Source organism: Schistosoma haematobium, chromosome 1, assembly GCF_000699445.3.
Source record: "Schistosoma haematobium chromosome 1, whole genome shotgun sequence".
Taxonomy (NCBI): Eukaryota; Metazoa; Platyhelminthes; class Trematoda; order Strigeidida; family Schistosomatidae; genus Schistosoma; species Schistosoma haematobium.
In genome coordinates this window covers 70,683,914-70,703,041 of record NC_067196.1, presented here as the reverse complement: position 1 = coordinate 70,703,041, position 19,128 = coordinate 70,683,914, and the positions used below count along the sequence as shown (strand labels likewise).

At 29.9% G+C, this 19,128-nt stretch overlaps 1 protein-coding gene across 2 annotated transcripts in view; it reads right to left on the bottom strand.

The window, feature by feature from the left end:
- The window catches only part of MSI2_1 (RNA-binding protein Musashi 2), a 68,799-nt gene extending 50,352 nt beyond the window's left edge, over positions 1-18,447 (bottom strand). Inside the window, exon 1 of one of the 2 annotated variants that reach the window (XM_051209573.1) lies at positions 17,995-18,447. In XM_051209573.1, coding sequence (XP_051075029.1) covers positions 17,995-18,227 — 233 coding nt within the window. In that variant the 5' untranslated portion in view covers positions 18,228-18,447. The remainder of the gene's footprint in view (positions 1-17,994) is intronic. The other variant, XM_051209572.1, reaches the window with a different exon arrangement.
- Between the last annotated feature and the right edge of the window lie 681 nt (positions 18,448-19,128).

The window sequence follows — 19,128 nt, the reverse complement described above, 5'->3', positions numbered from 1 at the left end:
GGCAGTAGTTTATTCATTTTGTGAAACGTTTCAAGCTTACTATATTGAAAAAATGTTTAATGTTCACCTAATATAGTAATTAGCATTATTTATTACACGAATACAACGAGTACTAATGATATATGTATTGAAAAATGAAATTAAGTAATCATTCATTATTAATCTTTTATTTAAAACAATTTATTCAAATGATCAATTTGGCTTGATTGGTGCTGCTATTCAACCAATATGTTTAATTCAACCTTATGAATTCATAAATCAAATACGGTAGGTAGAATGGATTTATTATAATCATAATTTATTTAATAAAAGCTATTTTGCACAAAATAATGTTTAAATTTCCAACATTCCAAAGATATACATGAAACTCGAACAGATTGAATCTCAAGGAAGTGACCGAAAGAAATAAGGATAAGTAACCTTTGAAAAGTGAAATGTTTGGTAACTCATGAGTTCAAACATAAATTCTGTGTTATATACATCGTAAATAGTAAAATGAATATCAATGATTCCCAGAATTATTGATCTTCAATTCATTCCCGCTTTAACCGATTTAACATTCACTTACATTATAATGGAATTTTAAAGTGATTAGTAAATTTCAAAGTTTCATATCAGCTGTAAATGAGCTAGTTATACTATTGGTTACATTAGTTATAATACTAGAAATACAATTTTACACACCTTAATCAATAACGTTTAGTTAGAAATGTCATAGAGAAAAACATAAGTAACAACATATTTAACATAATCATTAAGACTGATTAATAGTTGTACATGAAGTTGTGTAAAGAAGTGGGTGATGTCACAAATAATAATAAAAGTTTGTAAAAAATGGGTGTTAGTTAAATCACCCAGTTAGTATAAGAATAACATTGTAATTTAACGTCATGAGTCAATGTCAGTGGAATTACGGTTTGACCTCTGGATATAAAGTGGAAGTGTGGGTAATCTCTCGTTACCATAGTAAAATTATGTTGTTATAAGGTTTGCTATTAACTCAATCGCTTTATCTTTGACATAGAAAAATAATTCCACTGTTATGAAACTTGACTGTTATGTTAAATATGTTGTTACTTATGTTTTTCACTGTGACTTTCTAACTAAAAGTCATTGGCTAAGTTGTATAAAACTTTGATTCTAGTAATATAAATGATGTAACTAGTAATATAAGTCGGCCATTCGCAGCCGATATAAAACTATGAAATATAATGAAATCGTGATTTTTTTCGATAATCTTGTTATTCTTGCTTAATTTAAATGTATGAAAGGATCAGGGGATATGTGATTAGTAAGTGCATATCTCTATCAAAGCTATTTTTTCTCTCCATTTATCTATAATGCAGAATTACAAAGCATCAATAACATAAGACTATATCAAATACGTAATGAATTTAAAATTGATATGAAACTTCTTTATTTCTTCTCAAAAATTCTGTATTTAAATAATTTAACAGTAAAAAGTAAGCAATCATTTTCCTATCACTGATCATAGATGCAATACTTTTAGATAGATCCTTTTTATGCTGAAATGATGATTCTTCATTAACATCAATTATTAATTTCATTATCTTATGAAAAATATTAACCTGAATATATTCTAGTCCTTAAATTACATTAACTTTTTAACAGTGAGCACTCAAAATTTCAACACGAACAAAAAACACGAACCTCCTGGTATCTTGATCACCATGATACAATTCAAGTAATCAGTCAGAATTCAATGGTTTTGATTTCCTACTATTGTTCAATTGAGTCAGTTATACCAAATCGTTCAATAAAATATAATTATTTCACCAATAAAAATTTTCTAATTCAACCTAACGTCATCGAAATATCAATGTTTGTAAACATTTTCTACTACTACAGTTTTTAATTACACGCTTGAATAACTGATTAAATATTACGTATCATTTTAAAATTTATTACTTATACTTAGAATATAGAGTAAAGAATAGAAATAACTACAAGTGGTTAGTAATGAGTTAAAGATAGAAAACCTAAATGATTATCAGTTTTTATGACTGACAATTAAGCAAAGAAATAATCAGGTCAAGTTGTATTTAAATAAGTAAGATATATGTAGTACCATGTTAACATTTTAAGAAAACCATCATATAACTAGAGTACAAGTAGGACTGTAATCAATAAGCACTTTTTTTTAAGTTTTGGAAAACTAAGTTGATAGAAGCCAATAACTTTTTAATGAATATGAGAAAATTTCATCATAGTGATTAAATATTAATCTTCATGTTCGAATAGTTACCACCGACATATGAATTGACTCCATGCAATAAATCGGTGAACAATAATCATAGACTTATATTTTGTTCGTAAACTGTTAACAAAAAAGGTCCAGAAGGAAAGAAAAAAATACAATTGTTTTTGTGGAAGACTAGTGATATCATCTGGATTTCAAAACTCAAAACGGTGACACAAAGATTGCGTTTACAACAAGATAGTTAAAAACTATTTTAATTACTAAGTAGTGGCTTAGCAAATGAACATATATACTTAGTTGGCCTAACTTAAGTAAACTACCGCATAGAAAAAATTATTAAAATTGAATGTTTCACTACAAAATATCAAGTATTGTGAAGCGAACAATTCTCTTTAATTCTAAAACTCTATAACAGTATGTATCAGTTATATTTTATTGTATCGATTCATCTGATGTGATAGTGATAAAGATAGGTTTTTTTTCTCTCTCTCTCATAAGTATGGGTAAAATAGTACGAATTTATTGATTAACCACCATTAAAGTGAATGATAAGATCATATTAGTGATATAAGTTTTAATAGTAACACTTTGTGAATTTCAGTATTTATTAACTTGTAATATCAGATTACTTTTCGTCAGATTTATTGAACCAATTTAGTACATTCCACTGAATAAAAACAATATATATGTGTTTTTCAGATATGCATGTGAAAAGTTTCGAAAAAAAAGAAAGAAAAAGATATACGATTATGTTTTATTCAGTTCAATTGTTTGTTATATCCAATAAAATTTGTAATTGTCAATTGGTGGTTAATTTTTTAAAGTTAACATTAGAAAGTATTGAAATTTTCGTATTTCAATTCAATACTACAATGATTATATAAAATGCTGAGGAGTCCCACAATAGGACAAAACGGCCATCCAGTGCTTCCAGGTTTTCCATGATGGTCTAGCTTCAACTGACTCATGATCTCAACCATTGAAATTACAATAATATCCATAAAATCCCTTCTGATATTAAAATAGAATAATTGAATCAATCACTGTCGGACAAATATGAGTTACACTTTCTTTACAATGTAAATTGAATATTAGACATTTTTTTCTAAAAAAATATTATTGAAATGATCAAAAATGTCTTGATCTGAAAAGTTTCACTCGTTCATATCAAATAACTTTAAAACATATAACCAATTATAATGTAACATAACAATTGAATATTGAATATTCCACAAAATTCACTGCTAATAATTTATTTTAATGATGATTTAAATTAATAAAACCATTTCTTATTGTTGAAAGTTTATCCGGTTAAAATGTATCCAAAAATAAATTTATCAGTATACTGTTTGTCAGATAAGCAAAGGCGTATCTTTTCGTATATATATATATATATATATATATATATATATATATATATATACAACCATAAGTGAATCGTATGTTGTTAAAACATTAAAATTTATCAAGATTTACTTGAACTAATATTTGGACACATTCAAATGTAACTTAATATCATATGATGATTTATTTTACTTATCCATGATCAATAAACTTAAGGGTTATATAGTTTCCTCTTTCATCTAAACATTTGTTATATAATGCTATGGTAAGTAGGTTGTCATGACATCAATGACCTTATCCATGCGATCAAGGAAAAAAAAGAAAGTAATCATAATAATAATAATTAGAACTATCAAAGTGTGAAATTAAATGATAAACCGAATAGATTAAGAAAATGTATCAGATTATATAATGTATATATTTTAACAGGAAGCTATTCATATTGAATGAATATAAGTATTAGCAACAAAATAATTAATATATATACCCAGTGTATAGCAACATGAAATAAATATTGATGATAATATCAATTGAATTTTTGAAAAGAAATTTATGTTTTAACCACTTTCTAACTTTTAGAAACTAATCATAAACTAAACTAGGGATAATTAACTAAATAAATAATATAATTTACTAATGGTTTCTATTTGACATTTGTATATAGTTTCTTTGACTAAAATATATTGTCATTATTTAAGATATAGTTAATATACCGTCTTAACATTACTGTATAGGTTATAATGAGTCAAACTTGAATAACAAAAAGCACATATATTGTATTCATTATAGACAGTGAATTATTTATCTATATTCAGCAGTTGTTTTGAAAATGTTAATTATAATCATATTTATCTGTAAAATGTTAAATTTTAATTTCAGGTTAAAAATTCTTTTTAAAAGGCATTCATTGATTAACTCTTGGAAATTAGAGAAACATATTCATGGCTTACATTGAAATAATCATACTGAATACATTATAGATGTGATTACAGTATTGTTAGCACTATTTTGAATAACTAAAGAATAAATACAGTTTTAGGGTTCATTCCAAAATGCTTATTTGAATTAAGTTTTGTATTGGGAAAACTACATACAGCTCAAGATACAAAATTTATTAATCAGTATTCCAAGTGTACAGTCAAATAAAAATTATTTATTTATTTTAACATATAGATATTGGCACAAGGAGGCAACAAATACATATGCACCACACAAATCTCATTCGATATGTGAGAGGGCTGTGATACCGCTCGGGTGCCCAAACTGAAACAGGTGGTTTTCTTAGGAGGCCACTACCCAAACCTTCGACCTGAAGGTCTGATCCACAAGGCAGTGGAGCATCGTGAGGAGATGCAGTCCCATGGTATCCGGTGACCAACAATTGGTTCATACACCATTTGTTCCTGTAGGATACTGGAGCTCATGTTCACCATTGGTTTGGAATCCGGTTAAAGCGCTGGACATTCACTTTTCGTCCTCTCATTTTCGTAAACAACACCCCCGTCACGAGAACGCAGTGAGTAGGACTTGCCTGGCAGATGTTATATACGTGTGGCTATGTGAGAGGGTTTTGAGAGGGAGAGCGGACTCTTCCCACTTTCGGCCGTACCAGGGCATTTGGGGGCCAAATAAAAATATTTATCCCATAAAGAAATGAAAATTATTCACGAGTTTCTAGAAAACGGAAGCAAGAACGAATAATAGTATTACATATGAATTAGTATTTGTTATAAGTTGTGAACGTGGGTGCTCTGTTTATTGTATAACGCAACGATACCGCCAATCAGAGAGCAGCGAGTTATCTATCGAACAGTGACGCATAAAACATGTGCGAGCAATCTAAATTCCTTGTTGGTCCTACTTTCCGCCTAGCCCAGCCAGTTAAGTCCAGAACACCAATCTCAGCCTCTGCAATATGAATTATTTATTTCAAACATACTCGGTTTATATATCAACCAGAAAGACCACAACATACCATAAAATATGAAACAACATTTGTACAAGAATTAACCAAATGTGGCTGTGAATGAGGGAGATAGTAATTAATAGACAGGCCATAACTCAAGAATGGTAAATCGTATAGTAATAATCTATGGGTCAAATTAAAGCTTACAATAAGAACGACATGAATATGAACAGTTTAGTTACATAACAATTATACGTTAAGAATACACTCATAGCATTGTTCCATAAATAGATCCCAAAAGTTACCATTCATTATTCTTATCGGGATATAACAGTATTTTATCCAAAGTAATATTCCGATGATTAACATATAGACACAATTAATTATATGTATTACTTTGGTTTATACTATCATATAATTTCGACAGAAAATCTAGAAGAATATTTGTAGCTCAGGAGGATGATTTTTGATGGAGATTTGAATGATCTGATCATGGAACTTTCATCGTTCTTCTGAACAACATCATCAGCACAAACCTGAACTTCCACAATCAAACCATCCAACTCAGAGAACAAAACTAGGTTCTATTGAAAATATTTAAACAAGCTGAACAAATCCTTACAAAATGAACTAAGTAAAAATTATAATAAAACTTATAGTAGAAATAATCAGTTTTTTGAAATTCTTTGTACTTCATTTATTCAATTCATTATCAAATAATAAATCGATGTTATCATATTCAGTACATCAATCTATAATGAAAGAAATATGAACTAATTAAATTCTAATCTGTTTCACCCTGTATACAATTTATTGGATATGAAAATAAACATTAGTGTCAATATACAAATCAATATTGTCTCTCTTTTTTTTCTGTTATGAATGTCATTTAAGATAGAACAAGTTAAATATTATAACAAAACTCATAATCATAGTTACATATTCAACTTATCGTATAAGTGACCACAATTGACATCATACAACATTTGTGGATCAATAAATTTGTTATGTAAATCGAAATAAAGCAAGCTTATGGAAATACACGAGCTTTCTCTATTGCTATTACACTGTATGTGTCATTGGGATGAGTTTTACCAGATGGGGTTTGTGGAGATTTTAGAAATTTTCACAGATTGAAATCATGAGTCAATTGAAGCTAGACCAACATGGAAAACTTGGAAGCACTGGACGGCCGTTTCGTCCTAGTGTGGGACTCCTCAGTAGTGCGCATCCACGATCCCGCACCCCACCGTATTCGAACCCAGGACCTGCTGGTTTCGCGCGAGCACTTAACCATTGGACCACTGGACGAAACGGCCGTTCAGTGCTTCCAGGTTTGAATGCAAGTAATTTAAACCCATTTTGTGATTATCACAGGTTGTAAGCAGCTGATGAAAACCAGGCGAAATAAATTGAATTCATATTATTCTGCTCAAATCTTTGTTCTTACTCTCTTTAGGATAATGGAGGGAACTACATGTATGAATGAAGTGATTATGTTTAATAACCAGTACTCTGCTGTTAATTTGGTTGAATTGATTTCATTTTTCAATTAGGATTGTCAATCAATACAGAGAGTTGTGATTTTGATATTTAACTTGTATACATTAGGTTAGCAAGTAAAATCACTGAATGTACTTCAGTTTGAGTAAATCAGTACTAACAATCTGCAATACATAATAAGTATCTTTAGTGGACAAGAACTGATTGTTCATTGTTCCTTGAAAAAAATGAGTAAAGGAAGAGGTGTCATTTATTGACGGTAAGAGATTAGTGATATAAACTTATTAAACTAATAAAAATTAATCAATTTTCTGATATTTACAAGTGACATATGCTGCACTAATAGACAGGTTGTTATTTTATTCAAAAAGCGTTCGGTGTAATCATAAGGTTATGTCACATTGCACAACTTTATGTTGTATTTTGTAAGTGACAGTAAGCTCCTTGTTCAATGTTCAAAGTCGATAGTCAAATATTAATGATATAAAAGCTTATTTTCTTTCAAATTCTTTTTAAAATAATTATTCTAAAAATTTTAAACACTGATTCTTGTTTTTGATAGAGTCTTGTTCTTTGAGTTGGATGATTTGGTTTTCTACCTGAAGTATGTGTTGATGATGTCTTTCAGATGAACGATGAAAACTTCACGACTAAACCATCCAGTTCAGAGAACAAAACTTCATTAGAAATTATCTACCTAAGCTACAAATCTTCACCACCAACTCATTGATCCTTGTTGATCTTAATGTTTTAATTGGTTAATACAATTTAATCAGTTATATGAACTCTGTTGTAATTTATTGATCTATCATTATAATGTTTATTATTAATCATTTATTCAATCCGATAATATGGATAAAAGTCTTACAATTTACATTGATCTTTAATGGTTCTAATCATTATTATAATTCATAATTATTATTATTATCATCATCATCATGGTCATTAAAAAAAAAGAAAAAGTTTAATTGTACTGAATACAGATATACAGAAATAAAAATTGAAAAGAAAATCAATTTCATAAACAACTTCAATACATAATACCAACATGAATTGTATAATAATAATGTTATGAATTTTCTATTAATGGATTAGTTTACATAGAAGGATATTTGCTAATGTTACCAAGACTATATGTGTGTGAATGATAATTTTGAGAGTAAATAAGTTTGCGTTTTCTGGTTAGCGTTTTTTGGCGAGTTAGTTTTCTACGGGATGGTGTCGCTAACCCCATGCCCAACCCTCCTCCTTTATCCGGGCTTGGGACCGGTAGTAACCCCAGGAGGGACTCCAGGAGGAGTGATAAAAATGAACAAGAATTGGATGGAACTAGAAAAGAAGGCCCAGGACAGAGTGGGTTGGAGAATGCTGGTCGGCGGCCTATGCTCCATTAGAAGTAACAGGCGTAAGTAAGCAAGTAAGTAAATCAGTTTGACTTTATCTTTCACTTTTCTGAGTAAACGCTGTATATTTAAAACTAAAATATTGAATTTAAAAAGAAATAGATTCAATGAAATAACTTAATAAAATCGTACTTCCGTATGTTTAAATGTCTCAATCGGTTATTCTTACAATATGAATATGGTATATTTATGGAAAAATATGGAAACGATTCATTGATTATTTTTAATCTATGTGAATTATTTAATGGAGTTTTGTTTTTTGGGTTGGATGGTTTGGTCGTGGAGGTTTCATTGTTCTTCTGAATGAAATCATCAGCACAAACTTCATGTAGACTTCTTTATTAAAATCATCCACCTGAGCTATAAATTTTCTCCAGTATCTCAAAATCATATGAACGTAGTACGCTTCTCGTTGTTCGAAAATGGGAGAATTTCGCCAAAAGGCAGGCTTCCATTCGAGAATTATTTAATAAATTGAATTAAAGAGTTATAAAACTGTGAACAAATAGAAACATCTAGACTAAGTTAAACAATTATCGTTTATTAGGTAAACCTGAAATTAAACTCAGCATCTAGTATCATTATCTAGCTCAAAATAATAGACAATTATGTTTTGATTTAAAATGATCTCAGCCACAGTCCAAATGCAAAACTTTTAAATGAAACAAAATATGAGTTATTGATTTTATATGTGGATGAAAACAGTACTGATTCATTAATCTGTAGCTAACATGAGTAATATAATTAAACACAACACAAAGTGACACAATCTTAGGGAAGAAGCCAACACCAGAAATAAAAGAGAACTTCTACTGTTCTAATTTCAAAAAGATACTATTCATGGAGTTTAGTTTTTATTTATTTACTGATTGATGATTAATAAACGAAACTAAAGAAGATGCTTTGAATTAGGCAATAGTAATTCGTCAACTGCAAAATATTTAAGTATAACCCTTGTCTATTCTTTTAAGTGCATTACTAGTAAACGGCTAATATTCAACAGAATAAATGAAATCACAAAACTCAGTTACAATATTTTTCGCATCGTTAAACGAAAAGTAGGTTGTTATCGTTTGTTTTGTTTTCTTAACGATAAACCACATAGATAATAAAAATGAATAAACAATCAAAGCGATGTACAAATGGCATTGACCTAGAAAATTATTTTCTCAATTAACTTAACAGAAAAGAATCTTTCTTTTCTCTTTAGTTTTTTGTTTAAGATCCACTTCAACTTTTATTTTGTGACCTGGCTATTTTCTTTATGAATATTCTTCTCTATTAAGAGGTATTATTTACTGATTATGTATGTGTTAGTTATTATGACAAAATATATTATTATAATTAAAGAGGATTTTTGATGATAAGAATTTGATTCTCTTTTATGTATTCGAATAAATTTTTCTTTAATCATTATAGATTCTTTAAAATAAATTATGATATTAAATAATGTGGCATGATAAATGAACTTATTTACTAAAATTCAATGTAATTTTAAACTAGATACTATAGAATATGAAGGATGACTATGACACTGGAACATAAAAAGAATACCCAGTGTAATTTATTAATAGATAGAAGTTAGATATTAACACCGTTGGATACCGGCCGGCTCAGTGGTCTAGAGGTTAACCGCTCACGTGCGAGAATGAAAGGCCCTGGGTTCGAATCCCGCGAGGCGGAATCGTAGATGCGCATTGCTGAGGAGTCCCACAATAGGACGAAACAGCCAACAAAATTACATCTTGTTATTAGATTTTCCTCTGGCCTTGACCTACTGATTGAGGATTATTGATCAAATTTATTAGTCATCCACCCATTTGCGGTTAATTACTCAATTAATTCATGTTTGTCAAACATTATTTTCTAGCATCGTGCATAGGAATGTGCTTCGTCTAACCCTCACTACTGGCAGGTGGTTTATTGTGGAACATTTATTAATAATTGAACAGACAAAATCAAATAAACCAAGTCGTAAAGACCTAAATAGTAGGACCAGTCTCTGTTTATCGATAGATTTAGTGATATAAAATTGAAGAGGAAACTAATGGTTCCGTGATGTTACTATTTTGTGAACACATTAATAAAATTGTCCGACTTTATACATATTTAGCTTGAAAAGGGTAAAACAAGAGTCAAGTCTTCATTCTTTCATTGAAATGGCCCTGATAAAAAGATCGATATACGAATTCTTGTTATCGAAAAGTTTTATTCTTTGGGAAGTATGTGTTAAGAGCTAGTTTTCTTGCAGCTACTGTAAGCAAAATGTTTTTAAGATGACTGGTTCAACGATGATGATCATATTGAGCAAGAACTTGAAACTATTCATAATCTATGTATTGAGAATGAGTATCCATTTAAACTTCTGATGACAAGTATGGTCTAATTAAAAATCTGGACAGAAATATGAGGAATACAACTGTTCATCATGAACCAATGTATATGTTGGTAGATAAGAAGTTCTATATATGCATAGCTACTCAATTTCGAACGTTAGACTGATGATAAAGTGACTCTAGAAGTTACTTACTGCACCATATTTAGTTATCTCATGCTTCAGTAACTCGAAAATTATAGACAGACATATCCAGCGGGTAACCTGGTGCAGTTATTTACAGATCTAATGTGCTACAGTTCGCATTAGCATAGCTAGAGAGAAGACGAACAGAAATAAAAACAAAAGAATATAAATAACATTGAGATCATGTTCATCGTCTTAATCATTTTCTATGAGCATTCTGATGCTTAGTTTCAAGTTATTTATAGTGAGATAACTGAAATAATGACATATACAGGCGCGTTTAAGATTGTAGTTATTTAAATGACAGACCTCCACTTGTACCTTGACTCAAAACAAGCGTTGCAACAAGAATAAACTAGGTTTTAGGCAAAGGTTGTAGAAATATACGTATATGAAAACTTGATTCCTTTGAACACTCTATTAAACTTGAACCAATCAAATAACAATAACTCATACAATACTACTGAATTACATGATAATTTATTCTTGAAAGCTGAGATAAACCGCTATTTGTGTTGTTACTCATATACTTAAATGAATTAACCTTAAATAAACTGTGTCAATAGATTATATAGATCTAATAAATGTATAGGTCTTTTAAGTAACATCATCTTAATGAAATATGCTTTTTAGCTGCTTACAGTCAATAGGTCAAGGTCACAAAGATATTATGGTGGTTAGAGGCTGGTAAAATAAGCACTTCCATACATCATGCACACACATTTGATTCATCAGATTCATGTATATTGTTGAAATTCAGATGATAAGATACAAATTACTAAAAAACATAGCGAAAGTATGTTAGTCTACTGTTTAAGCAAGTAAACAAAAGAAGGTTTGATCAGTTAGTAACTGAACTGATGTATATATATATATATATATATATATATATATATATAATAGCTGAATTATCGATCTGATAATTGCATACAATAACACTGTGTTACATCGTAATAGAAATAAAATTACTGGTATCAGAACAGTATTCATTTATTCATCGATACATTTTTCAGTAGTATAGGGTTTATGTAGACTAATTAACACGCAAAATTATCTTATTAATTGATCGGTGATGAAAAAGACAAGTTTTACCTAAATATCTATCAGCTGAAAAACTTAATGAGTTAAGTTTTGTAAGTCAGAGTCATAAAATCACATTTCTCACAGATAACATAAGTTAATGATGACAGACAAGAATCAAACTGAGTGTTATTACGATATTCAAGTTATTTGATAGCTCAAACACCGGTAAGTACATATTAAGCCATGATTTAGTGGTTTAAGTAGTTGGAATTACTCAGTAGACCCAAAAGTTGGAGCTCTTCAGAACCAACTTATCACTGGATACATTCAGAAACTTTGACCGCTTGTATACAGCTTAAATGCTTGTAATGTGGGTTAGTTATGAATAGAAGCGAAACAAATTATGTCAAATCAGAGTCATTAATGACTCAGTGAATTACCGGCTGGGTACAGTGACACTTTATAAATAATGCGATACATTCGCTCTCAGGTTTTTCTGATGCTTTTTAGTTAAAGTTTAGTAACCTTCCTCTTATATTCTATCTTCTACAGTACTTAACTTACGAGTGTGAATAAGCTAAAGTGCACTTTTAACATTCATCACATGTCTTGACTTACGACATTGACTCAATATGAAGTAAGTCAAAAACAGGTAAAGCAAAACACCAATTCACTGCTTGATGTCTAGATAATGTATTGAAATGTAAGCCTTAGTTAGAAACTTATTTTATTCTATACAATTGGTTCTGCTTATGAATTTAAATAAAGCCAAAACAAAACTCGAAGCAGAATAGTATGAATTTGTTTTATTTCGTGGTTTCTTTCAGCTGCTTGCACCCATGTTCGTTTGGAGATGTAATCTAATATAAAATGTCAGATGTTGGTGACGAGAAAAAGTTTAATTAATAACGATTGTTGTCATTATGTTTGTCAATAAGCGTGTATAAATTCATCGGAAAATGGAAATAAGAAATATAGTTGGGTTTAACCACTAATTATACGGAATCCGAGAGCTGATAAAATAGATTTAGTAATGATTATAGGTTTAACGAGTTTACAAGATGTTAGAGAACTACTCAAATGAAAAATACTAACGAAAGAATTGACAGTTTTGAAGCAGGTAAAGGAAAAAAATTAGCAGAGAGTGTATAAGAACAATAACTATAATTAATAATAGTAATAATCATAAATAGAGATTTTATTATGATTTGGGAATCCATCAAATGCGTGAAGAATTGGATTGGAGCAAGAACAAATAATATAACAGAATAACACAAATTTATTACATTTCGCGGTTCCTCATCAGATGCTTACAATCTAAACATGACAGTACTAATCACTGTAAAGCCAGCTTATATACTTACTATCATGATATCAGAAAAGTTCTCATCAACGAATATCAATGAAGAGGTCAGTAAATATGGAATAACTGTAAAAGATATCTGTATGTAAAACAATGTGAATATTTCTAGGTTGAATATAAGAATATTCTAGAATACAGAACTAAGAAAATAGAAGCAGAATAATCTGGAGATGAGATATTACTGTTATAGTTATGTAACTCTTAAACAATTGACTAACTGATCTCATTCATATTTGTTTCGTTCTATGATAATAACTATTAATTTTCACTTCTTATGTGATTGGTACCCAGTTAGTCAATCCATATTATTCTACTACATTAATTTTTCTTGTTTTAGTCAGTGATAAATTGATAACTGTTTCTTTTTGAACATTTTAATTCAGTTTGTATTTTTTTAAGTGCTACTCCGTTAATGAAGCGTAAATAAGTAGTTTTTCTATGTTTGTTAGTAGTTTTTGAAGACTGACGAATGTCAGTTATATGATGGTTATCAATTTTTGTCTGAGATTTCAAATTGTTTAGGAATTTGAAAATATAAACATGTACTCTTCACTTGGTTCTCTCAATGTATGTGTTTAGCACGTATATACAAATCGGTAGATGCAGTTAAAGGTCTATTCTTTCATTTTATATTATATTTCAACACGAATTTCAGCAGCTGAAAGGAAGCTATGAGAAAAACGAACTCATATTATATTAAAGGTAGTGCACACATTTCCTTAGCTCTATACAAGAAAAACAGTGATCAAAACTCATAGTTATCGAATACTTACTACATTTTCTACGTATATAGTTCGAGAAGAACATATTTAGGACGAATGGATACGTTGGAAAGTTTATAAATAAATACATGGTCACGAAGGTTAGGATAGGCAAAATACAAAAAGTGAATCAAAAATCCCTGTTCATGCCCTTGCAATTCAGAGAGGATGGAGCCAATGAAATATTAATTCACAGATTACGTATAACAAAAAAATATTCAACGCCAGAAACTACGACTAGTGTTCTCTACGAGCCCAATGGTGACACAGAGGCCAAAAGATGATTTACTTAAAATGAACGCTTTGTTCGTGTTTATCAATTCGACTGCTATTAGGTAGCAAGTTATATTGGTTGAAGTTCTAGTAAGTCCCACGTTCGTGCTCACAAACACCTCCCACAGTAGCTAAGAAAAGGTCTAGTGAGGAAAGTAAACAAATCTATATCGTTCCACTTAGCGAGAACTGGTCACAGTACTAGTATAAGCCAACCATTATCAATCATTTATCGGGTCACAGTTTTTTTACCAAAGTGTTTCAAATGGAAGGACCTGTGGCCATTCGGATTGAAAAAATCTTCAACAGCTTCTCTGACTTCGGCCAACTTCAGGGCCAATTAATCAATAGTATTCTTAACTGCTGAATGACCTAATTTGACCAAAGTACTTACAGACTTTTTTAGTCAAATATAAACATCTTTGTCATCTTTTTTCACATATATTTGCATTATTATCATTATCATTGCTCTAATGTCACTAATAACCTAACGAATACATGATTAACCTAGCCTCATGATGTAACTGCCGGAGTTCTTGTGAGAAGCCGTGATCAGTCGGTCACTGTCAGATATGAGAGAGATATCCACCTCAGACAATTGATGAAGGGTTGCCAAAGATCATGGAATGATTAAAGTTAGACATTAGCACCGTTGGATGCCGGTTCCAATGGTCTAGATGTTGGGCGTTTGCAGGCGAAACCGAAGACTCTGGCTTCAAGCTCCGCGTGAGGGATCATGGATGCGCACTGTTGAGGAGTCTCATATTAGTACAAAACGGCCATCCAGTGCTTCTAGGCTTTCGGTGTTGGTCTAGTTTAAATCGACTCATGATTTCAACTGTGAAAATACTACAATCTCCACAAATCTCCTTACCGGTAATCTACTTAGCACTCACTCCGATTTATTATTTTTTTACTACTTTCATAACTTATTACACAATATAGTCTTCCACTAAACATTTGGTCGAATTTGTAATTGTATTATTATTTTTCTCACTCTATCTGATCCATATTTATTCTAAACATGAATCTCATAACTTCATTCAACGTATAAGTTGATTCAGGTTTAACACCGCATATTAGTCATCTCAACATTCAATTTCCATTTATTTTACAATCCTAAATTTACATGTCATTACTATAAACGTTATACTTTGTCTTAAACCTGGCCACTGTTTAGACTATTAATTTGGTTATATAATTGTAGAACCTGAAGAGAATTTATTAGTGTTAGTGTTATCATATTATTCTACCTCAATTATTAGATCGACTGTATTCAACGTTATTTCAATCAGCATCAAATCTTTTCATGTCCATTTACTGGATCAATGCAAAATAGTTGTTTTTTACTTCTGAATTCTAATGTTTTTGGTGGTGTTTTGTTCTCTGAGCTGGATGGTTTGGTCGTGCATCCAGCTCAGAGAACAAAACACCACCAAAATCATCCACCTGAGCTACAAATCTTCTCCACCATCTCAGAATTCTAATGTGGCGTTAACTACTCACTATTATCTGAGATTTGAAGCTACAAAGTTTATCTACCGAACAAAATGATAATCTCTATGCAAGGTTTAAAATTATAGATCAATAAATATTATCGAAATCGTTCGTCATGTTTACAGTGGCCATTCAATCTATGAAGAACCAAATTAATCTTATCATCCACCTGTCATTTCAACATAATTATGATTCCGTACCCCAAATACTCCAAAAAATAAACTATTAGCTTGTATTACTAAGTCATATAATCGGTAAAACATCATCCAGATCATTTAAAAGAGTGATTTAAACAGGAAAACATTATCTGAACAATAGACTCTCATTTAATTTGTTAATCGTCGATAGACTACAGTTGTGGTTTTAACGGACTCAATCTAACAGCTTACAATTTTTCAAATTTCTCATATCCGGTCATCAAACATAATTAATGAGAATAAGCATAAATAGTTCAGCATATGTACAGGATAATTCGTTTTGACATTGGGATTATCAACTATTTTGAGTGTTCACATTACAATCATAACGTTTAATAACCATGACAGCTTTCAAGTTTTGTGATTCAAGATATTTAACTTCTTATTGGCCTAAATTCAATATATTAAAATGATGTCATATGTCACATTTATAAGATTGTATAATTATTTTTTTTGAAAAAGTGTGCTAGACTTTACAATGAGTCACATTACTGGCCTAATATAACCCTGTAAACTTTCAAGAAAACCGTAATAACGGAGTCGAAAACAGTGTTTCCAGCGTCACACAATATGTATTCCGTTAATCAAACATGTGCTGGTTGTGGAAAATCACCGATAAAATTATACGATAAGATTGTATTGGATATATTACTTGTTGAATGCAATTTCGTTAACTGTCAAATTTCTATTACTAATAAAAGTGAACAGTCAAAACTAAATCCCAAACGAATTCAACTAACCAACATGACTATACGAGTCATGAATATAAAGAGCATCTCAGTATCCATTTTCTCATTTACCAAGCTTGTAGAATTTTATCTAAACCATGAACTGTCCCATTGTAACAGTGATATTTCGATAAATAAGCTATCGATTCTGTCTACACATGACATCAACATTCTAATTCATTTTTATATAATTTCTCTAACCATAAAATTATTAAACAACCGTAAACTATTTTGGAATTTCCACTGCCATTCTTAAGTACAGTAGAATTTAACAAAGTATGAAACTATATTTTTAATAGAACTGGAAATCCAAACACAAAAACTATAAATCAAAAGAAATAAGCAGAATCGAATAATGAAAAGTATGAGAGCATTAATTTCAAGGTAGAGTGAGACGTAAAATAGATGCAGCCATGTTGTTAAGATCAATTTTAATCAATATCATTGTAGTCTCTTATCAATTATGAAGCCTATATTTTCCACCATTATATATTATTCATTGATTCAAGTGTAATGACAATTACTAGGAATGTAATTAAAACAAACATATTCTGATACTTTAGCAACGATATCATGTTTATTGGATGAACAATTATCATAATTACAAAGAAAATCTATTATTCAAGTAATTTAATGATATACTTTTGTCTAGAGATTGCGTAATAGTAATAAATTATATGATTGAACGAAGCAGATACAATTACATAGAATCTAGTCAAATAAGTTTTGAAATTATCCATATTTTTGAGGATTTAATATGTAAAGATTTTTTAAAGGACTTATTTACATTCATAAGACTATACACAATTTTTATGAACGTTTAAAAAATAATATGAAATGTAATGGAGGTGTGTTCCAATGGTCATTAAAGTTTTAATCCTATACTCATTATTCCTTGTCATATAATAGATTTGGAATGAAAAATAAAACTTAAACCCCTTATAAAATTGTACAAGTTAATCGTATTTCTACCATACCTGGATGATATAAACATAATGTAGTTGAGTATCAGTTGCATATTGGATATAACCAATAAATATTACAATAGTTAATAAGTTTGAATTTTACTCAGGTTTCTCTGAATACCTGATTCATGCATTGTACTAACAATTTAGAATGAAAGAAATAACCTTTCAATCCCTAAATTAAAATACACATTAAACATGAATTCAGCAATCTTTTTTTCGAATTCAATGAAAAAAAAATTACTTTTGGTAAATTCTATACAATAATACTAACAATCTATGAACTTACCCTGGATCATTTGAATCGGCGGTAGATTCTATGACAAGAGATGTTTGTCGTTTAGTTAGTGCTAGTTTTGTATATGATTCAGTTAAACTTTCTGTTGTTGTCGTTGAAGTAGTTTCCGGACATAATGCTTCACCGTTACTACTACTTGTTGTACTTGTTCCATTACTATTCATATCACCAACAGCTGAATCATCTGATGGACTAGCACTTGGTTTTGGACGATTAAGAGTCATTTCAGATAAATATATATATATTTTTAAAGTTTGATAATATTAAGTTCCCAAAATGAATTTAATTTAAAGAATTTACAAATCCCAGCACGTGTTAGTTATAACAATTGTTATGAATAATGATGAAATTAGTTAAATCTATTTACACAACAATTAGAAGCATGGAATAACTACGCCACTAAATAGTAAATACTACAAAGCAACTAATACGCTGATAACTATAAGCGTATTATAATATACATATATATATATATATATATATATATATATATATATATATGTAATAAGTGTTCTTATTTTGTAAAGTCAAATAAATGGATGCATTATAATCAAAAGATAAATATAACCAATCATTAGACAGGAATTTCATAAAATGTCATGAATTCTAAAATATTACTGGTTTATAATGATGTAGTACAGTTAAATATTTTCAATGGATTAAACCAATCATAATTCATTAAAATCGAATGTATTTAACTAAACATCTCATATGAATGAATAATGAATTTCAAATATTGAAAAATGAATAGAATTTCTATTTAAATAAAATTATAAAATGTTGTAAAACATTTTTTTGAACCCAAATAGAATTTACAATAGAGTTCAGAGATCAGTAAGATGAAAAATTTCAAGTTATACACACTAAATTTCGTGAATTGAAGTTTAACATTAACATCGTTGGATACCGGCTCAGTGATCTAAAAATTAAGTGCTCGCGCGCGAGAATGATAGGTCCTAGGTTCGAATCCCACGAGGCAGGATCGTGGATGCACACTGCTGAGGAGTCCCACAATAGAACAAAACGGTCGTTCAGTGCTTCCAGGTTTTCCATGTTGGTCTAGGTTCAGATAACTCATGATTTCAGCTATTGAAAAAAATAGGTTGAATTTAGATACAATTAATC